General features: G+C 38.1%; 1 protein-coding gene across 3 annotated transcripts; it reads left to right on the top strand.

Moving 5' to 3' along the window:
- Window positions 1–4569: 4569 nt before the first annotated feature.
- Window positions 4570–22562, top strand: LOC129370990 (polycomb protein SCMH1). 3 transcript variants are annotated; one of them, XM_055047318.1, is made up of 17 exons: window positions 4570–4674; window positions 5224–5343; window positions 6663–6728; window positions 6927–7004; window positions 7181–7251; window positions 7349–7583; window positions 7981–8069; window positions 8878–9124; window positions 13656–13915; window positions 14961–15158; window positions 15432–15558; window positions 17437–17637; window positions 17888–18058; window positions 19142–19264; window positions 20174–20293; window positions 20824–20951; window positions 21090–22562. In XM_055047318.1, the coding sequence occupies exons 3-17, from the start codon at window positions 6704–6706 to the stop codon at window positions 21207–21209; spliced, it is 2193 nt and encodes a 730-aa protein (XP_054903293.1). In that variant the 5' UTR covers window positions 4570–4674; window positions 5224–5343; window positions 6663–6703; the 3' UTR covers window positions 21210–22562. The 3 variants fall into 3 exon arrangements, with proteins under 3 accessions (XP_054903293.1, XP_054903292.1, XP_054903290.1); XM_055047317.1 differs by having other exon boundaries at window positions 7178–7251; window positions 8881–9124; XM_055047315.1 differs by having other exon boundaries at window positions 7178–7251.
- Window positions 22563–23391: the final 829 nt, after the last annotated feature.

Raw genomic sequence — 23391 nt, 5'->3', positions numbered from 1 at the left:
GTTTTCATTAAGCTTTTGTTTATCAATGTTCTCTAACAAATCTGTGAGGCTGAACTGTATTCATAGTGATACTAAAGACACACAGATGGACACTATTTGGTAGGTGACTTTAGAAGACAATTAACTGCATTGCATTTTAAAGAAATCCACACCAATTCAGATTTTGATTTTGTAAATATTGCTGAAAACCATGTAGAATTTTTTTACCACATTGCCAGCTAATTCAAGATTGCATTTTTGTTAGATAAAATCCCAATGAAATAAAATACATTTAGAGTTGTGATGTGACAAAATATGAAAAAAAATGTAACAGGACTTGAATATATTTGGAATTCAATGTTTATTTACATTAGAAGGCAACTCCAAATTGACAAGAATGTATACATGCTCGAATGTGTCTCTTGTTGAACCCACAATAGACGGTGGTCTCTCCTGAATATACCTTGTTTTTGTCCACCAAATATGCTGCAGCGACTATTTACTCTGACTAGGACCAAGCAGGTGGAAAAAATACGTTTTATTGCACATAAGAAATGTGTCTCAGTGTGACAAAGTATAAAGTATGAATCAACACACTTTGTTAATATGGTTGTATAGTTTCAGAATTCTTACAAATATGATGATATCTTATGAGCAAAGAAACAATGTTTTTATTTGACGCAATTCTATGCCACATGTTGTGTTCAACTAGAAGAATAGCTTTTCAGGAAACTGTCGCAGTTCTAAAACACCATTAAAATCAGCAGCACCACCGTGTAGGTGACATATTGTTCCATACATATCACTTCAAGTGTTTAAACACTGGATCTGAGTCATGTGGACTTTACCAAGGGGCAGCTTGGTAGCTCGTCTTTGTTGAAAAGTGTTTTTAAAAGCATGGTCCTTTCATAAACAAGCTATGGCCTAATAACATTTTCTCCATTAGTAAGAGTGCAGCTTCTTTGCTTTAAGCGGTTATAAATGAGGGCTGAACTGTTGCAAGTAAATATCACACATAATGTTTAGTGCAGTGGTTTATATCTCATTCAGCATCTCAGTCTATCACCGAGACGAGGAAAACTTTAAAACATGGACTGTACTTCAACCTGCCTTCTTTTTCCATCCTTCTCAGTGTTTCTTTTGTGTCTGTATTCATGCCTCTCCACCTGTAAACAGTTTGGCGTTAACATAAGCATGCAGCTACACTTCATCAGTGCTCATATAGGCAAGGTTTATTAGAGTTTACGAGATGTGCACACAAGTAACGAGGTCCCTGGTTGAACTCTCACAAGGATCGAGATGAAGGAAGTGAAGAAAAACTAAACAGCGGGCATCCGCCTCATACTTTGCTCTACGGGATGCATTTGTGTGCGTGCGTGCATGTATGTTGGTTTGTGTCTATGTTTAGGGTGTTTGTGTATCCTTTCTCCAGCAGGACCCCCAGATCAAAACCGCAACCCACTCTCCCTCCCCATGCCTCGCTCTTTCTCTCTTTCTCCATCTCTCCACCCCCTCTCTCATTAAAAACTGCAGGCCCTGGTTTCTAATTAAATCCCACTTGAAAAGTCTTAAAGTCAGCCTCAGATTGATTCAATTTGCATTTCTGAACAGAGAACATTGCCTAAAAGGATTAATAAATTGGACGAAAAAATGCCTTCTTTCTGCTCTGTGCCGTCAGAGCTTGTAAGACAACATCCAAAGAGAAATACCCCCCACCCCCACCCCAACAAGAGTCGATCCAACATATGCTCTTGCTCTTTCTCTTGCATGTCCCTCCCAGGATGCTAGAAGAGATGTGATGTGTGTATTACGACTGTGTGCACACATGCATGTCCTCGTCCGTGGAAAACGACGAGAGCAGGAAGCCCTTGGAGGCTAAGTTGCAAAGGAATACACACAGTGTGCGGCTCACAGTGTGCATGAATGTCGAAGTATTCGTGTGTGAGAAGGGTGACTTTGTTGTATCATGCCAAAGTGCTGAAAGTGACAAGGAGGCACAGTACGGGGAAGATCTTCGTTGCTCTATCTGCAAGTGCCGAAACAGGCCACGATGATGGAGCCATGCCATTGGCTAGTGGACACCTTCAGCAAGATGTCTGTTAATCCAAAAATTTGTTGCCAGCTATGAGAGCCAAATTTGCTAAGTGTGATAACTGGAAAAGAGCAAAAGCAGGGGATTCCAAGCAGATAAAACACTCACACTGCTTTCAAAAAGTCAAGCAGAAAAGGACTGTGGCAATGACTCAACTAATACAGTATCTTCGAAAAGTATTTGTGATTCATCTATGAGGCATGGTTTTCACTTTTTTTTACCCAAACAAAAACCATTGAAGAGAGTGAAGCTTTTTATTACACTCTTTTTTCCCTATTTAATAAGGTACAATCAATTTTCAGAAGTCATCAAATTAAGTAACTGAGTCCACTTATTTCTAGTTTAATCTCTGTAATATTTTCTGATAAAACTACCCACTGCTGAAGTCCATTGATTTGTTCTGTTTTGGCAAACATCAGGAAGACATTAATGGCATTAATTGACAAATCAGTATTGCACTTTGGGAACAAAATGGGGGAACGTTTAATGTGTAAGACAATATATGTTTTGGAAATTTTTTTGTATAGAAGCTGCACATGTGCAATTGTCTTGTATATTTACATTATATGCTACAGTGAAGCAAAAGTTTTCTTATTAGTGAGATATTTACAAGTAAGTTAAAAGATTGTGTAATTTTACTTTTCAGTATGTTGAAAATAATTATGTTTCTTCTCTTTTTGTTATAACCAACCAAAAATATCTTGTCTGGAATACTTTCATTGAATATCCAGAGGTTTATAAAGAGCAGATCTTCGTAGATTTAATTGGCTCAATCATGACCTAAAGCTGGGCCATACTCAACAGATGTATACCTGAAGTTGTAAATTATAAAAGACAAAAAAAAACATGTTCAATGGAAAAGAAAATTCAAAATCCAGGGAAATATAGATGACTTAATAATAGCAGATTATTCCAAGATAAGCAGAAGATGCATGAAGTGCGTTGTCGTCAGAAAAGAGTCGTGATGAGAACTACCTAAATTGTCAGAAGTATGAAGCCTAGTTTATAAAAGACAACACTGACCCCTAGTGGTGCTACTTGGAAGCAAGCCCCAATGTTGTTTTGAAGGGTCTGTTGGTTCATGCAACAATTTAAACAATAATAGGTTTGCATGGCCAAAATACACATTTTTCTTCAGGGTTGTGCATTTACATTTTTTTTAAAATGAAATTCTGTTCCGATAAGGGAACTAAAACTTTGAACATTTTAGTTCTGTGAATGTGTGCTGAGTCCCCTTACTGATAAGTCTTGCATTAAGCTACACAGATTCCACTTACAGGCCAAGGCCATGAGGTGTGCATGCGAGTGTGTCTGTGCGTGTTCTAATATTGGCACCCGGTGGATTGGAGCTTCCTTTGATGCAATGAAGGCTGACAAGCGTGAAACAGGTCCAAGCAGGCACGTGGGCGCTGCCAATTAACCCTTTTCACCGTGTGAAACCAAACATAATTGCCTGTGTGTGCTGGGGGCCAATAGGCCATGGCCTGCCCAGCGTAGGCTGAAATGGGCATTAGCCGTGCTGCCAGGTGACCATTACACACAATTGAACTGCTGGGTGTCTCTCCAAATCACATAGTTACAGTTGCTATCTTCCCCTAATTGGCGTGATATTACCAAATGGTGCGTAATTTTAATTTTCACCCTTTTTCAGTTTATTTTTGAACATATTTTTTATAATGTAGATTTAGTAGAGTATCTCAAACATATATTATGTTATATTATGACTTAGCAATATTCATTATAAAACTTTGCACGAGTTTCACTCTGGCAATATATGCTTTGCCGTATTTACATTTTTTTTCCGTCTTCAAAGGGAAAAGTAGATAACAGACACAACAGATTGTATAAAGAATATTACATCAAACTTAACATGTAATGACAATTATGTTTTTGTTGATATTATGCAAATATATTGTTAACGCATAAAACAAAAGCATTGTTTACATTAGAGTGTGTCCAGTAGAACCGATATTGAGCAAAATTCTCCATAAATAATCAAATATTCACATAACCATTTAATTGCCACTCCAACTGGAATATGTGATTATTAGATAGCCGTGGCTATTAAAAGGTTTAAAATACACAACATACGCTAAAATACATTAGAAAAATACTGTTGCTAATCTCAGGAAAAGTTCAGAAATTAAAACAATTTGTTCAGTTTCACATTGTCTATTTTTTACACAGTAAGTCTAATAATATAAAGTACATACAAAAAGTGCACAAAAATCATCATTACTGGAAAGCAACATAAAATAAATAGTAAGCTCATACTTGTTATACTTGTCAGAGTTGGTAGTTGTTAATTCAGTTCACACTTCGACTTTTAATCTGAAAAATGAGCCTCATTAGAATACAAAGACTCTAATTTATTGTCATGAAGAACACAGAGTCAGACAGAGAGACAGATAGATAGCGCCGTATTGCATTATATGTCCGCTAGTAGGCGTTGTTCTGCAGTATGTTGCTGCAGTCTCACGGTATGCCTGCCTGCCCGTCCAAGTAGAAATGCTGGCAAAACACCCCCTCCTCATCTTGTTGAAAAAAATGGCGGACAAGCGGTAAATCTACGTTTGAAATACATTTCTACCTTACAAAGCAAGGTAAACTTCCCCGGGCCAACCGACGGGCGCCTCGCTTTAGGTTCCGCTCAGGGTTGAGTCCGGACAACCGTTGGATGAACTCAGCGGTCCCGCTGGGCTCCGGTTATGCTAATGCTAATATTTGCCATCGGGACAGGGAGCTAGCACGCTGGGCTAGCTTCCAGTGCAGTGGGCATGTCTGGTTGCATGTGTTTATAGTATCCTGTAGGATGTGGCGTGTCCACTCACTGCATGCACGTTGTATTTCATTCACTACTTGTTTTAATTTCAAACATTACGCTACCTGTGATGCAGAGCACTTCGCATGTTTTTGCTGTTAAATGAAAATATTATGAAAGAAATAGCACATGAGAAAACGAAGGAGGGGGTTTCCATGTGTTTGGCTTTGTGTTGAGGACGGATCTGGATTTATTTGTGGGAATGTAATGTTTAGAACAGCGTACAGTCCCACAGATATAGAAGCCAGACGGGTAGATCAGCAGGACCCTGCTTTGTGCTAGGATCAGGGGGGACGAGTGTCTAACGCCAGTCTTCCTGTCGCTTCTCCAGCTTTGAAAACAAGGAGCGGGGTCGCTTTAAGTCGGACGCCATCCCCCTTGGCGGAGGAAAAAGGCGCATTTCTATTGAAAGGGGAAGAGAGAGGCAGTCCAACGGTTATGAAGTTTTAAGGTAAGCTTGTTTATTAGACTTGCACAATTTAACGGAAACTGAATTCTTTGTCAAAGCAAAATTATTCAGGCTTAGTTAATTAATGAAAGCATTCAGACAGCAATTATGTTATTACTGGAAGCAATCAAAGATTGATTAACTGGTTTTGCTTTGTTTCTTTATTTTGTTTTTAACCTATAGCAATACTGTGGCTGCTGCAGAGATTGCTATTATTATATTTGATGGGTATGTTTATTACACCAATATGCTTACAGTAGGATGGTGAGTTTCTTGATGAGCTTATCCATGTTAGTTTAACCCTGACCTGCTCATAGGATGACGGGCAGGGCGTTGACTGTGATTCAAAACATGCTGCTGACTGATTTTAGGTGTTGTTACATCTTTTGCAATCCTAATCCTATTTTTATCTCCCTTACATACTTTAAGAACTTGCTAAATAATCACAATTTTAAACTACAGTTAGGAGTAGTTTAATCTGGAATCTGGATTTGCTGGCCAATACCAATGTCTGGTTCTGTTTACTGTTTGATCAGCTGCTTTTGATTTTAATGCATTTCATTTTTAATGAGGATGATATCTAATAAAAGACCAAGCGCCATTGTAGTTTTGAATCTGTTTGGAAATAATAAAAAAATAGAATTATTCCCCTTTATATATCAAAACATGTTCAACTGTCTTAATTTTTATTAAACTCAGAAGGTGCATCAAAGTACATACTAATGAATCACACTCTGAGACATAGTTGGTGGAACTCAATGCACTTAATGAATGAATCAAGAGAAAATTGACTAATTTCATTCTTTTCTTGATTGATTGCTGCGTCATGCTCATAAAAACAAGACGGAGGTTGTTTTTACTTTGCATAAATGGAAATATGACTGAGAGGTTGAGCTGGGTACAAGAAATAACTAACAGATTATGTATTATACTCTCATACTTCTTTGATTTGAGAAAGGGAGTAATAATACAGGCTACTTTTAAGCACTAAATAATTAATAAACAATTTTACTTAAATGTAGACTGAAAATGCAACTCTTAGAGCTCCTGACTCATCAGTAGATCCAATTCAATTAGTAATTATTAATAATTTGCATAACTATATTTTATAGACAAAAATGTTTTTTTTGTGTGGTTAATGGTGTCTAACTGTGATGTTGTCCCATATTCAGTCTGAATTATATTCACACTGTAATAATTATTTTCTGCTTTTTAATGGCATAACTGTCACCACTGTCTTAATTTTCTTTTACATACATAAATTTCCTAAATGTATGTATTATGAATTATTTTGCTTATATGAGATTATTTTGCCTTTCTAGAGGAGAACAGTGGTGTGTTAACTGGTCTAAATTGTTGGAGCATGAGGAAACCTGTGCCACAAAAAGGTAGGAGTCTGGAAACCATACGCAGCAGTAAATCTTTCTTGTGTCTTTATAGTTCACTTTTATGTTACTCTTTAAGCATAGAATTAGGATGTTATAACCATCGACAGATGATACGTTGAGCAGGGATGTTTGGCAGTTATTGCAAGACACAAATGAGGAATTAAAAAAAGAGATTGTTTTGCAACCCTTGCTTTGCAGCTCTAGAATGGAAAGATACCCGAATTATCAAGCATGCTCGGAGTGGACGGCCCTCCCGGGTGCCCTCACAGTACCAAGGTACCAATAACCTGGACAAGTCACTGCTTTAAAAATGATGTTCTCTTATTTATGTCATTTAAAAATAATAGCTGCAATACTTGTATTGATCATAGAAACCCCAAGCCTGTTATGTTATGTTTTGGGTCTGACATGCAGTAGATATACTCTCATACTTGCAACTTTTTCTGCAGCAGGGCACTTCAGCTGGGAGAAATACTTGAAAGAAACCGGGGCTACTGCCGCTCCTTCTTCATGTTTCAAACAGGTAATGGCAGCGTTGCAATTTTAGCTCAAATTTCTCCTTTTGCCACTGTGGAGTTTTACAGCTTATTTTACCTGGCTCATCTGTCCTCACCACACAGAGTCTGACTCCTCCACTTAACGAGTTCAAGGTGGGAATGAAGCTGGAGGCCCAGGACCCCAGGAACACCACATCCACCTGCATTGCCACAGTGGTTGGCCTGACGGGCTCACGACTGCGACTGCGCCTTGATGGGTCGGACAATAAGAATGACTTTTGGCGCTTGGTGGATTCCTCGGAGATCCAGCCGATTGGCAGCTGTGAAAAAAGCGGAGGCATGCTCCAGCCGCCGCTAGGTGAGAGGAAAACATGCACAGGCTTCTTACGTTGTCTTAGCAAGGCTTTCTGTAGTTTGTCCTCTAGAGGTCAGTAACTGCATTACGTTTCTGCATGTTAATATTTTTGTCACATTTTGGAATGCCTTAGTTATTTCGGTATTAATTCAGAAAAAAAAGCAAAGATCTTCATTGAGTTTTTGTACTTTTGAAAAGTAGTTAAAAGTTTTTCCTTTGTTTATCCTTGAGAAAAATAAATGGAGTCTGACAGTTTTGTGAGCAATTTTCTTTGTCAGGATATTTATCAATTCACAAGCAGGAGAACTATTTACTCTGTTGAGTTACCATTTCTGCCTTCCTGTGTTTTGTAAAAGAGATTTAATCATTCAGTCCTAAATCAAATGACTATATCTTTCAGGTTTCCGTCTCAATGCGTCTTCCTGGCCCATGTTTCTGCTGAAGACATTAAATGGGGCTGAAATGGCTCCCTCTCGCATTTTTCATAAGGTACCTGCACAAAGTCAAAAAACCTGTTCAGAAAAAAACATACTTGAGTATGTGTGGAGGGTAAAATAAACATGTTTAATTATTATTTGACTACTCTCTTACTGACAGAAACACAAAAACGTCCCGTGAAAGTTTAGATTGCGGCAGCCCTGGCAAATTAGCTGTTGACTGGAACGTGATTACAGTGAATTTAGAGGACCCATATAGGTGTAAGACGCCATTAAGGAGCATCTTGCCTGGTTTTTATTGCAACATGTTGAAACATGCAGTTCGAGAGGAAGCAAGACTTTTAATCTGTTGAAACTTGCTAGATTTGGAAATACTGACAACCATTTGGAGATGTTAGTTAAGTTAGGCTCTATGAATAGAGCTGTCTGCACTGATGTCCTCGGTCTATGAATATAGAGCCTAACTTATAGGAAATGCACACAGTCTCTGCAATTCTGATAATTTGAGTCATGCTAAAATTGCTAAAATAAGAGGTTAATGATTGTAAAAATATTAACTATAATTTTCTCTATTTCAGATATCAGTAAAACCCTATTTATAGCATCTGCTCTCACACATCATGTTGCCTCTGCCTCTAATACAAATATTTACAGCAAAAGGACTATAAAACATTTTGAATATTTTTATTTTTTTATTCTTACACACGTGTTAATAGCTTTTAAACAGAATTTGCTAACGTCGGCATAAGAAGGTCAAATATTTCACAAAAGAACAGAGCACAAGTTTCTGCATCTCTATCAAAGATTCTTTGAACCCAGTAATCAATATCTGACTGCCTTTGTGCCTCTATCTTTCCCAGCAGGAGCCTCCCGCTCCAGAGCAAAACTCTTTCCAGGTGGGAATGAAGCTGGAGGCGGTGGATCGAAAAAATCCACATTTTATATGTCCGGCTACTGTCGGCGCATTGCGTGGAGTTGAGGTGCTGGTCACCTTTGACGGATGGCGTGGAGCCTTTGATTACTACTGTCGCTATGACTCGCGGGACATATTCCCAGTTGGCTGGTGTGCTCTCACTGGAGACAACCTTCAACCGCCTGGCACCAAAGGTTTGGACCCTAGCTATTGCATGGTTTGCATAATTTTGCTTTTGTATGGCTAGTAGGACCATTAAGAGAGAGAATTGTCTTTTCACTAATATTGAAGCCATTGTGGACCGTTATGTCTTAAAGTGTTAAAAGTTGGACCTGAATGTGGGATTTCTTTCCACCAGTCTGCTTTCTGTGCTGCTGCTTCTTGCTTAACTCCAATTTATTTCTGCCGGTACCGATAAATTAGTGCTGTTTCACTCACTGAACCAAAAAAAAAACAAAAAAAAAACACTGTGGTCAGAAACCTGAAGAAGGCTCATAGAGTGGACACATACCTCCATCCGTCCTCTATTCTTGTTTATATTCAGTTATATCAAAAATAAAATGGAAATAAATCTACATTGGTGAGATATGCATGGCATGGCCAGTATGTTGGGAACTGAACTACACCAAAACACCTGGTTTTCCATTGAATGCCTGAAGGAGGAACTACTGATGTGCTCCACTTGTTTGCAAAAATTTATTTTACTGTTGTTAATATTCTCACTTTAAACTGGAAAAGAAATGCATTTTTTGCTCTAAACCTGCTGATATCTTTTGTACTTTTTAATTTGTAAGATGTTAACATCATGCTTTAACATCCATGCATTTAAACATCTAAAACAAGGGGAATGCAAGATAATACCAGACACCCAGCAGTCAGTCGGCCAGAGATAAAAATTGGTCATCAGCAATAATCTTTAGAGCCAAAAATCTAAAAGTCAGTATTGGCCAGAAAAAGCATAATTGTTGCATCTCTGAATATCTTTCTAGCAGTTCTCCTTTTTTGCTCAATAAACCACTCCCACGAGCCAATCTGAGGCATGTGCATGGCCTCCATGGCAGCTAAAAGCAGAACAGTGTTAATGGGGCTCTAAGTCTGCCAAACCCATTCGCTCACCACGTCCTCCTACAGCAACTTTGTTCCCCTTAAATATGTACTCTAGTCTAAAACTGTAACTATACAGGAAGCATGAACACAGCAGTGAGAAGGCTCAGATGTCCTAATTCCTCTTTGACTTGCTTTGTGTCAGTGAGCTTTATAAAATATGTTTGTCATGCTTGAAGTCAGGAGTCTGTCTAACTGGAATTCTGCCTTTACAATTGTAACACCATATGGCCTGGTCTCATTGCTGCTTCTACTCTTTTGGGTCTGCTTTTCATCTAAAGGAGCATGTTTACAACACCTATGACATCTAACGTCATATGTTATTTTTATTGTTTGCTTAAGCAGGAAACTCTTGGTTTTCAGAAGTGGCAGCCCTGTTATTTTTTTTTTCTTTTTAGCTCAAAACATGAGATTCAGTTAGGAGTTGAAACAAGAGCAAAGCCGTTTGTCGTGCGGGAAACTTCATAGGAAGTAGTGAAACCCGGGTTGTCTGCCACAAGGTCAGCCCTTCTCATCTGTTGAGTCCCTCGCATGTGAAGGAGGGAAAGAAAGGAGGGAAATGTGGAGGCTGGGCTCTTTCTGTGGACTGCTAGTGTTTTATGAAGGTCTGGCGGCCACCCAGCTGGCAGACTGGACTGTGACGTGGTTGAAACGAGGCTGGGTGCCCCTCCACAGGCCCCTCTCCCTTTGACGCTCTGGCATCCAGAGTCTGATTAAACACCTTGGAAAGAGTTTCCTTCAGCAGAGTGGCAGGAAGCAAGAGAGAAAAGACAGGCAAATGCCTTGAAAGATGAATTGTTTACATTGTTACTAGATGGAGGGAGGGGAGGATTTAAAAGGGGTGGATCACCAAGGAGCGGAAGGAGGAGTATTGCAGAGGAGGCGAGGGAAAAGAGGATCGGACATCAAGAGAGGGTGAATCTGAGGACATCAGCGCAGACAGCCTCAAACTTTTGGGTATTGTGTTTAAGCTGCGGGGTGAGTTAATTTAATAAAATTGCAACTCCAGTTGTGAGAAATTAAAATCCTCTTTATTGGAAGAAATGTTGCTGTAATATGATGCTGGCAATGGTGTCATTGTAAACTCGGTGAACTCAAAGGAGGGGGAAGACAGGAGCTTGCTTGTAATGCATTCATTCGATTGTATTTACAACAACTACAATTGATTGTAACCTCAAGCTCTTTACACTTTTAAATATGTTACCAAGAGTTTGTCGAATCAGTTTGGGATCAATCAGGCGATTTTCTCCCAGCCGAGCTGTTAGTCCCTCCTGAGACGTAGCAGCAGCCTGCAGACGACCATTGCATTGATCACCGCTGCTGCTGTGTGAAAGTGTTTATTAAATACAACCCCACGGGCCAAGACCTGCGCTAATGACTGTGGCCATATCGCTCACAAATCTGCCCGTGGTCGATTCAGGGTGAACACCGCTACATTTTTGTTTGTGCAAGTGTGTGCGTGTGTGTTAAGACCCGCAGGTGCATTTAAAAGCAGAAATCTTCACTACACTTTAACTTCCTTTTTTCTCTGGTTGTCTTTGCTTGCACAGCACACATTCCTGAACTTTCCTGATGGCAAAGTGCATTGCTTGCTTGGCTTGTTTTAAGCTTTTAATGTTGGCTCTCTTTAATGTTTGAGTGTGTGTTGTTCTCTCAGAGGTTCATGTGAGTTTTACCACCATCTGAGGAAGAATGTGTTTTTACAGAGTTTTGGAGGTAACAGCAGACTGAATTATTTTGTCTTCTAAGATTTAATTGTAGGACTTAAAAGGCGATTATGCATTTCAGATTTTAGTTGTATCCATCTCTTAACGTAAAGGCAGCTACAAAACTTTTTGTTCAAGATATTCTCATTTTTAATTTCAGATTTCCAATGCTTAGCTGATGGCTGGAAACCGTTATAAGTCCTACTGCATGTAATTAGTGAGCAACAAGTATAGGCCTAACAAATCCTGTTCCAAAATCTATATTTCAAACCGCTTTAAAATGCAATAAATAGTTTTTTAATTCGCACCAGTATCAGGCTGTATGCCATGAATAATTTGGCTGATGACTTCTTGTTATTGAACAATCAGGCATTTACATTGCCTGGATGTAAATTTATGAAGAAACTACAGTTAAGTTGTATCCATAGATGTAGCCAGTAAAATTGTAGCTAGCTTCCAAACTGGTATTTGTTTGGAAACCCCCCCTAAAAACTGTAAAGACCTGATCACTGTTTTGTTGAGTATTTCTATGCTGCAAATCATATTGTTATCATGACATTTACCAACACTATTGCACATTGCTTGTTTTGCTAATGTTTAGCCCTGCCAAATAATAGAAAAAAACTAGGTGTGCACAGACTGCTGTTTTCACCGATCGTTTAAAACTGACCTGCTGAATAATTTTTGGCCTATGCTGATTTTAAATAATCAAATAACTGACAATGTTAACTGTTATAAGGTAACTATATACACCTTTAATGTTCTAATATTATTTTTATTGAAAAACTTTTAACAATACCTGTGAAGCAATGCAAAGTTATTTTAACTGCACAAGGAACGCTTGTGCAGTTAAAATTAAAGGTTTAGAGCAGGGGTGCCCAAAGTCGGTCCTCGAGGGCTGGCATCCTGCATGTTTATGTTCTCTCCCAGGTGGTAGCAACAATCTTTTCAGCATGTCAATGCTGAAAAGCGCAGTTCTTAGGCCTTCTAATGAGACATCATTTGATTCAGGTGTGTTAAACCAGGGAGAAAACTAAAACATGCAGGATGCCGGTCCTCGAGGACTGACTTTGGGCACCACTGGTTTAGAGCCAGTGGTGCCTGGCTCTAAATTAACTACTCTAATTAGTAGTTAATTTGTTTAAACAAATTAACTACTAACCTAAGGGATCTGAAAATTTGCTACGTTGGCAACAGTGGGGTGACTATTGTTAAAACGTGTGCTCTTGTGTTCCTTTTATCTTTCCGCTCACCTTTCTGCTTTCCTAATGTCAAGAATTATACAGTTTGAAGTGTTTGTCATTCCTGAAGCAGCCCCAAGAGAAAGAGAACCTATCTGAGTTTGTTTGACCTCCGAGTAACACTGCTGAACAAGATCAGGTGTTTTGAAAAACATTTTATTCTGCAAACAAAACAAAAAAATAAAATTAGAGAAATGGAAAGTATGCTGACCATTTTATTTTCTTCTCTATTGTTTTTTCTTTGTAAAAAAAAAAAAAGGGTTAAAGACCATGGTTTCTGTTTTTATCAGTACAGCGCAGTCCAAAATACAGACAAGTGAGCAGAAAACTAAGAGCAGATCAGATGAAAATGTGTAAGATGCTATGAAACCACTTTTAAATGTATATAGGACTTTAGCTGGTTTGTTCCTACATTTTCATCCACAGATGTACTGAAGAAATTCCTGTGGGAAAATCTAAGCTTGCAACCAATATTACATCCTCTTGGAATATCTCTGAAAAGTTTTAGGACCAAAGTACTTGTCTGTAATGGTGCCTGGGCTGCTGCTTAACTCAAAACACAAAGAGCTTCTTTGTCATTTCGTTTTGTGTGGGGGGCTTTCGTCTTTGTCATATATAAGTTAAATTGAAGAAATTTGGAGTTTTATTCAAACTATACATTGTGTTCTTATCAGTCTCTGCTGGTTCAGCTGTGCTGCCAAAGAGCCTTGGGACACCGACAGAAGGTAGTGTGGAAACCCCAGCAATGAATCCCACCCCGACGGTGGGCAGACCTCCAGGTCAGAGAGGTCGGAAGCCCGGCCGCAGGAAAACAAAAATCACGGGACCCTGGAGCCAAAAGCCTTCTACTTTGGTATCGCAGAGCATCCAGCCAGGAAAGGATTTGGAGCCCATTAAGATCCCCAAAAAACGAGGTCCAAAGCCAGGCAGCAAGGTAGGCAAGAGTCGGGCAGTACATGGTTCTGCATCTGTGTTGGAGCAGTGAGCCATAAACACATTGAGCTATTGTAGCATGTTGCTAGCCGCTCTTGGAGCACATGGATTTTGTAAGGGTCGACTTCAACCCCAATTCCACCTTGATTGAATGTAGATCACAGAATGAAAGAATAGCCTGAAAAGGGCTTTTGGTATTTGTTAAATTATGTTGTTGACGAGGTGATTGGGTTATTTTAAACATTTGGTAAGGGTTACATTTTTCAGTTAATGACTAAAATCTTAAGGCTTTCCTTCCAGTTTTGGACTGCGAAAATAAGACTACGCTTGAAGTGAAGGCTTCTGGTTGGGCTTTAATGTTCATTACGATGAACCGAACATGTTCATGTTTTGTCATGTTTCTGAAGCAACTCTGATATTGCAGTTTTTACTGCTTTTTTTATTATGTCAGTAAGTAAGTTGTTGCTCTGACCTTTCTACTGTATTTCACAGGCCTGTCCAACAAATCAGTCAAACAGCTGCAGCTGATCCAGAACATTGCTGCTCGCGTTCTCACTAAACCCAGGAAGATAGAGCACATAACACCAGTTTTAAAGTCCCTCCGCTGGCTCCCTGTAGCTCAAAGAATAGATTTTAAAATACCGTTGTTAGTTTAAACTGAACGGTTTAGCACCACAATACATCAAAGATCTGCTGTTGTTGTGTCAACCTTCCAGACCTCTCAGGTCCTCTGGTTCTGGTCTGCTTTGCACCCCCAGAACCAGAACCAAGAGAGGAGAAGCAGCTTTCAGCATCTATGCACCAAAAATTTGGAACAAACTTCCAGAAAACTGTAAAACAGCGGAAAGCCTGACTTCCTTTAAATCTCAACTAAAAACACACCTGTTTAGAATTGTATTTGAAATGTAATATGTAACAATGTATTGTTTATTCTATGTTGCATGACTTTGTGTTTTTGTGTTTATGATGTAAAGCACTTTGAAATGCCTTGCTGCTGAAATGTTCTTTACAAATAAAATTTGATTGATTGATTGATTGATTTGCAGCTGGGATGGGGAAAGAGTGATGGCTGGTTTGAGAACTCTCTGACCGGTCCGGGACGGCCAGTAGCTGGACCAGGGAGAACCAGAGGCAGACTGCTTGCTAGTTGGGCTCAGAGGATCTCTCTGCAACAGGCCCAAGCCCAGGCAGAACCAGAACCAATCAAGATTCCAAAGAAACGAGGGCCCAAACCTGGCAGCAAGGTATTTATCCAGAAACAGAAACATTATATTAATAAATAGACATAGTTTTGCTAAAATATCAGAGAAATGTAAATTTCAATGTATTCAGATTTTACATGATACACCAGCTTAAAACTGCATATTTGTGAATTTGGAGGAAAATTACAAGTTTTCAAATTTATTTTGAGGAGTAAATCTCTTACTAGTGGGGTGAGTATTTGAATTAATTTTCTCATTAAATAATCCTCTGTTAATTCATCGCTTAATCATTGTAATTTTTGTATGTTCATACAGAGAAAACCACGAGTTCTTCCTAATCCAGTCCCAACGTCTCCCACCAGCAGCACTCCAGAGCCGGACACCAGTACTGTACCCCAAGACAATGCAACTATTCCCAATTCTGCACTTCAGGCTCCCACTGGTAAAAAAAAAAAAAAAAATTAGCCATGGGTCCAGATAAAATTTATTATCATTACCATTTAGTTTTGTTGTTTTTGAATATTAAGTGCATTTAAGATGAGCTCAGTGTGACATCTTTCTGCTTTTGTTTACCTGCACACTATCAGTTACTTTGTGTTGTCTTAGCATAAGTTTTGAAATAAGTTGGTGGAGAAGAGCTGGAATATAACACCCACATGTCCATATAATACCCTAGTAAAATATTCAGGGTTGTGTTTTATTAGAGGTGTAACAGTACATCTAATCTACCAAAAATATCCACTCCATTCCTGTACATGATATGCTGTTTTGTTCATACATGTACCAAACAAATACAGTTTGTTTTATACCTGAACACATGGAGGAAATGTTCATATGTGCAACTAAGTATGCAGTGTAGTATAACTCCAAAAAGAGACACTAGCCCATTACATTTGGGCTAATATTGACGATGTTAACAATTAGTCATAGTTAAATAGTTTTGTTACCATAGCAACAATCTGTGACGCTGTGAGTTTAATCTTTGAGTTTGAGCTCTGTTTGCCCACAAATACAAACTAGTAAACTGCAATTTTAATTTATTGCTTTTTAGGTTGGCCAGTTAAACTACTCCCCTTCTCCCAGAGAACACACAAGCTGTTAGAGATGCTGATGTGCATCTCAGTGCAGCAAGAGGGGCCCCTAAGTCAAATTCTGCTCCAGGCCTCAGGCAGCCTAGGACCGGCCCTGCATGAGTTAAATTTGCTGCACTGCTCAGAGGTGCGCAACAAACGGGAGATTTAATTTAATGCTGCTAATGTGGAGCTCTTTCATTTTATGACTGTTGAGTTTTTAACAAGGGGACACAGAAACTATTTTGGTTGGTCCAGTTTATGGGACGAGTTTCGCAGATCTCCATGCAGCCACGCACATTAACTCTGTCTCACTAAAGTGGAAAAAGTATTTGATGCTTCATAACCAGAAAAATAATCCTAAAAATAATGGAATAATATAAAACCAGCGTGATTCGTGACTGCGAGGTGAGCACTAAAGCTCTTCACCGGGCTGAACCTGCATGATGAGATTAGTGCTGGTTCATTAACCACTAACGCTCTAACCAACTGGGACCACATACATCAATTTTATCAGCGCAGACAGAGCCAGGCATTGGTCAGCGTGTTGAGACGTAAAAGCCGCACAAAATTCTTTGTCCACAAATATAAAGCATTCCCACCACTCACTCACTCAACACTCCTCTGAAAGTGCCTCTACAAGTTCTTCCTGCGTTTCATGTAGATCTGCGCAAGCAGAGCTAACTTGGTGGGGTTTAAACTCCTCCCTTGAACAAAAGCTCTGGAAATAAACATAATTCCTCACAGGGCGTTGATGTAAATATTCATACAAGTCTGCTTCTGTCCAGTTTGAGCCTGAGTGACAGGATCTGCGCTGAGGTAAATTTGAGACATCCAGCTGCTGCAGCGTGCGAGGCAACGCGCAGACACGCCAGGTGTGATTGGTCCGGCTTTAAATGCATAAACTATAAACATCTTCTATAAACATATCTTTTAGGAATAAATCTGCTCCGCCAGTGAAACGCTCAAAGCAACAGAGATGCTTGCAATCCGGCTTCAGAAAAAAAAAGTGGTTTTTATTGATTATTTTTTTAAAAGCATGAATAAAAAAGGCTTAGCCTGGCGGTGGGGCGTGCAAAGCATGGCGGGCCGCCAGGTCTATAATATACTGGGGAAACCCTGCACTGCATATTACAAAGAAACGTGTTTCAATATAAATTATCTACAGTAATACCTTTACACACTTGTAAAAAGTTTTGATTTATTGGTTAATAAAACCAGTTTTTTGTATTTTTTTTTCTTTCCTGAAGTTTGTGTTTATCTAAATAAGTACGGTAAGGTGGGACCTCATCTAGACCAGCGGCGCATCCAGCAGCTGCCAGACCACTTTGGCCCGGGCCGAGCCTCCTCAGTGCTGCAGCAGTGCGTCCAGGCCTGCGTGGACTCTGCCCACAACCAGGCTACAGTCTTTTCCTGCCTGAAGTCAGGACAAGGGGGCGAGGTCATTTCAGGTGTGAACTGAACACTGAAAAAGGAACACATTTTTTTCATCTCAGGCTTTGCTTTGAATAGACCTGTTTTTCTAAACCAGTGTTGTACTTCAATCAAAGCAGATTGCAGTGCTTAAGTTGAGGACATGTTTAAAAAAGTGAAGGGAAAATGAGAGAATATTTGGCATATAAATATTAAATTGAGATGTTAAAAATAAATGATTGATTTGCCCTAACCACCTACCATATTGTTTTTTTTTTTCTTTTTCAGCCTTCTTTGACCAGCAGCAGCACACTCTGACCCTCCCCACTGTCAGCAGTGTCACATACGTCCTCCGTTTCTTGGAAAAACTCTGTCACAACCTTCACTGTGATGCTCTGTTCGGCAGCCAACCTGTGGCCAGAGGAAGTGTTCACTACAACAGCCACTCGTACTCTGCAGGTCAGATCCACTGTTCTCACATCATGGCTCCTCATTTGCATCATACAGTGCTTTAGGCTTTAATTTAGTGTCTAGACTTCAATAAAGAAAATATCAAAGCTGAAACCATAGAGCACATTTTTCAGATAAGAGCTTAAGAGTATGTCAGTATGCGGATAGATAAGACAACAGCTTTTAGCTCTTAATAGAAAACAATTCTTTAAGCCTCTCTCTTAGTTTCTGAAGCAGGAGACCAAGTCTTCCAATAATTTTATTTCCCTATGATTAATGGAAACCACTAAGAGAACATGTTAGGAGCAGAATTTATCAAATGATAATATTAAAACAGAGGAGGGCGGCATTAATGCTTTTTTTATTTTATGTTCAGTGAAATGCACCTTTACTCAACATTTTGAGCCATTTGGCATTACAAATGGCTACAACAATATTTGCTGAAACATTCAACTGTGTTAAGCCACAAAACAACGATCAGAAACTCCAGGTTGGCAAAATATAAGTTTAGTAATGAACAGTTTCATCAGTTTCATACCATTAATAGACTGGTTTAAAACAGTCAGAATTTAAATATGTTTTGCTTCATGTTAGTTTGTCATATGGAATATCGCCACATGCACATTAATTATGTTCATTTCATCAATAAGTGGGTTGCATCAACTGGAATTTTCTCAATTTCAATTTAACGGCATGTCTGATTTTCTTTAACGGCATGTCTGATTTTCTTTAGTCAGGAAGCTTCAATTTTTCTGACAGTAATGCATTCAAAATAATTTTATTTTTTCCAATTTATGTAGTTTGTCTTAGTTTGATCTAATTGCAATATAATATTTAAAGCCTGGTCACTGTATAAACATCTGCCCTAAATGAGTAGCCACTAGGTCACTGTGTCTTTCAGTGTTTTTCTCTGGCTTTGCCCAGGTTGTTTTTGCCTCCCTGCATTCTTCCCTAAATGAGGAGCCTTTTTGTTTGTTTGTTTGTTTTTTCCCATGCTTTATGCCATCTGGTCAGCTCATTTATGTCATTATAGCATTATTTTTTAAAACTCTGAATAGCTGTTGATCTGTGCTCCATATGTGCTGATTTCAGAGAGGAGAGGTTTTGGAGACACCCTGATTGTGGGCCCAGGCAAAAGCACAAAGCGCTTCCAATTGGACTTCAACGGTACTCCAACTCCCAAACTAGCTAAACTCCCCAGGCACTCCACTGACGGTATGCAAGACTTATTATTATTGTCGTTTAGTCTAGCAGGGGATTTTCTATTTGTTACTTTAGTGTGGCAGCCCATCTGAAACATTATCACTTACTAATAAGAGTGTGCATTTTTTTGTGAAAGAAATTGAAGTTTAAATAGTAAAATGATGTTTGACCACACAAACTTGGTTGTGTGGTCAATTTTTAAAGTCGATATAAACGATCTTAAACATGAGGGCATTGACGTTAATTCTTTCTGTTCTGTGGGCTTCATCTTCATAAAATAAATAATTAAATCCCTATTTCTACAAAGGTTGTAGTTTCAAACATAATAGAAACTTAAAGCAGATTTGATTGAATAAATTGTCTTGGTTATTGATTATTTTGCATTTTTAAATGTTAATTAAGAACTTTGTGTTCTCAAAACACAGAAAGAAATGCATTCAGCCTCAGTCGTGGTCATACTTTCCTACAATCTTTTTTTTAAATCTTTCGCTGCCTTTCTTGATGGAATTTGTACATTTACGATGAATGGAGCTTCTCCGAAAATTAGGTTTATACATATTAAATGGCTCTAAATTCTTAGATTAGCACATTTTATGTAAAGATTTTAATTTAAAAAATGACTGTTTTAACTGGTCCAGTAAAGCTTTAAATAATCATATAACAGGAGGTAGTTAAACCATAGCTCAGAGCTTTGTAGAGAGTGGTATTAAATTTTGGAGCAAGAGGTTAATCATTTAATCATCTTTCAATTTCCCGAGACTTTAATTAAGCTAATGGAATACTTGAAGAGATTTCTATAAAGGGGAAATAACCCCTTATAAGGGCCTTATTCATTTACTTAAGGCCATAACACATACTTAAACCCCTGAAAGTTGAAGCAGTATCACTGTTAAAATCTTTTGACTTTTGTTTTTTGCACAGGTGAGAATAATGTTTCGGCAATGGAGCACTTAAAAAAGATCCCACTTTCCCCAAACTCTCCGGGTCTGACGCCTGGCCTCAGATCCACCTCCAAGCTGCTGCATCATAAGAGCTCTGCAGGTGGAACGATCTGGAAAACATTCTGCCTGTCTAATTTTCAGAAATTGTCTTATACTTGTATGCAAATGATCAGATATTAAATCAATGTGCTGCATTTGTTTTTGTATTGCTTCTGATATCTGTATGTATCTGTATGCACTTTAAACAATCTTATTGTCAAATCTAGAAATTGTCTTTTTTTTAGTACTCTTAAGAACCAGAATATGGATATTTTATGTCAGAAGTCATAATAATCAGAGTAAAAATAAATAAGTGCTTCAGAGATAACCCTTTGTAATAAATCTAAATGACATGAGTTTCACTTTTTTAAATTAAGCAACTGAAATAAATATACTTCTCAATAATTTTCAAATTGGCATGAGACCGATGTGTGGAATGTGGCTTGAGCTGCCTGTCTTTGTCTCCCCTTTCTAATTGAATCATAATGCATATAAAACAAGTTTTTTTATGAAAAAATAATAATATAATTGTTTAAAAATACAAGTTTCAGACCTAACCTTACTTGTCTTTATGTTTTATTTCTTTTTCAGGCAGTTTTAGGGAGAGCCCCAGACCCAGCGGTCAGGACCCAAATGTGTGGACTGTCGAGGAAGTCATGCAGTACATTCGAGATATTGACCCAGTTCTGGCTCCTCACGCTGATCTCTTCAGAAAACATGTATGCATTCTTTTTACTCTTTTATCAGAGATCAAATAGCCTTTTTTCATTTTAATCCTTCCCATAGAAATGAGTATCAATCGTACATTTCTGTAGTACTTAAAAGTTGTCTATGTTGTTTTTCTCTCTTTGTTGTAGGAGATTGATGGTAAAGCCCTTCTTTTGCTGCGCAGCGACGTAATGATGAAATACATGGGTCTAAAGCTTGGGCCCGCTCTCAAACTAACCTTCCACATCGACAAGCTCAAACGAGCTTAAAGAGGCTGAAATCAGCCACAGCTTCCAAAAGGGCTTCCCTCTTACCCTGTATCCCTTTTCTAGTGTCGGGATACCATGCACTTCATAAAGGACATATACTGATGTAGCAATTTTCATCTGACCATCGGATGCCTGGTCTTCATGTTCTTCTTTGTCCTCATCTAATGAGGAATGTTTTTGTGTAGCACAATCCCGCTCACAGGCAGCATGGTTATGTACTATCATTGGGTAAAAATATCAATTTCTGTCCATATAGTAGAGGAAAATCAAAGTCCAATCCTTGATTCAGTAGTTTATGGAACCTGAGTTGGAATTATGTGGTTTTGCTCATATGCTATTTTTTAATTTTCAACCTGTTTGATCATGATGGCCAAATGCCCACAGTTTGGACACATTTCTGCAAAGTTGTTTTGTTTCAAATTCTGTGCTGCAATTTTCCTCGTTAGACATAAGTTTTCTTCTGGCAACTTTTCCAGATAAGCTGTATTTATTATTCAGTTATATTTTAACTCTAATAATTAATGTGTGACTTAAGGTCTCAGTGTAAAAGTTTGGATTTCAGATTGTTTGCAAAAATTCATATAACCCTTATGAGATTGATGAACAGCCACATCAGTTTCTATGAAGTTATTGCTGTTTGTTTTTTTGTTTTGTTTTTTCAGCTTTAGATATTTTTATCTTCACTGATTATGATTAAATCATAAAGTACATTTCACTTTTTCTACTTTCCCTCTTATAACCTTTCTCAATTTTGATAGTCAAGGAAACTCACTCAATGTTTAATCATTTCAGTTTAACTTGAAATCTGTGGCTGTTTTTTTTTTTTTTTTTAAGTTGAATGGTTTTTCAGCCTGTTTCCACAATGTTACACTTAACCTGTACATTTTCATATTTTGTACTTTTATAATGTATTTTTCAATATTAATTGTAGGGTTATTTGAAAAAGTCAGAAACCCTTAAAACAGGAGTAGAAAACACTACAGGCATCCCAATAATTGGGAATTTTGCTATTAGTCTCAGTTTGAGGCACAACTTTTACATTTGCAAGATTAATCTTATTAGAGGGGGAAAAAAATCATTTTATGAACGAAGAATGATGAACTTTTATTCCAGATTTGCAGTTTTATTCTTTTTTCTACATGTTTACAATGCTGTTATTTGTACTTTTCTAATTTTTATACTTCATTAGTACTCCTACAGGACGAGACGCGTCATACTTAGCATGTTAATAAATTTATAATTCCATTTGTTTTCTGCAATGTCAACACGGTATGTAGTTGTCTGTTTATACTCTGGTGTTAAGTTTGTCACAAAAATGTTCAGCTATTTAAATTAAAGTATATGCTCACATTGGTTGGTGGTTTCATAAAGATTTCTCATTGCAAATATTACGAATAAAATAGTCAGTTTTTTCTTTCTTTAATCCAAGTTAGTTTAATTTAGTGTAACAACATAGATCACCGACAGAGGGCAGTACAGATCTGTTTTTGTTTTCTATCGTAAGTCATTCTTTGTCACTGACGTGCTCTACCTTGGGTGGCCATCTCTCCATCTGGTAGTCTCAGCTTGATATTCTGATATTTTTACACCATGTAACTGCTTCATGCAGTTGTCTCCATTATCAGGGCTTCCGCTGTATTGCTCCTAAGTTATTTCATTAATTCTCTGCTATTTAAAGCTTCCCCTCAGGCTCGTTTCAAGATAGAGAAAATAATTGGAGTCTTAGGTGCTTTAAAAAAAAAAGTTCAATTTCCGTGTTGTTATACACATTTTTACAACTACGCCCTTCACCTGAATGAAGACTTCCTTTAATTCTAATTTTATAGGGTTTATGAGATTTTAGGCAGGTCTCTAGCAAGCCTTTCCTATTAAAGATTAAAATGAAAATAAGAAAATTAAAGTTTTACATACTGAAGGGTTGTAGACAGTTTCAGTTTTGACTACAGGCTATTATACAACTTTGCCAGTCAAACTGGATTGCGAGTTCAGCTTGTCAGCTTCATATTATAAATTTAAGACCAGTTAAGCCTTTAGCAATCCATTGTTGCAGTATTTCTTTGGGCTAATTTTGATTTAGAAATCAAATTTTACATCTGTATAGAAAATTATTTGCTTCCAAAACTGCACTTGCATGATTTTTAAGAGTATTTGTTAACAAAGCTACAGCTAATATTCATGTCTA

The sequence above is a fragment of the Poeciliopsis prolifica genome, unplaced genomic scaffold (assembly GCF_027474105.1).
Source record: "Poeciliopsis prolifica strain line A6 unplaced genomic scaffold, Auburn_PproV2 SCAFFOLD025, whole genome shotgun sequence".
In the NCBI taxonomy this organism is placed as follows: domain Eukaryota; kingdom Metazoa; phylum Chordata; class Actinopteri; order Cyprinodontiformes; family Poeciliidae; genus Poeciliopsis; species Poeciliopsis prolifica.
The sequence above is the reverse complement of the archived record's forward strand: the minus strand, read 5'-3'. Positions and strand labels throughout refer to the sequence as shown.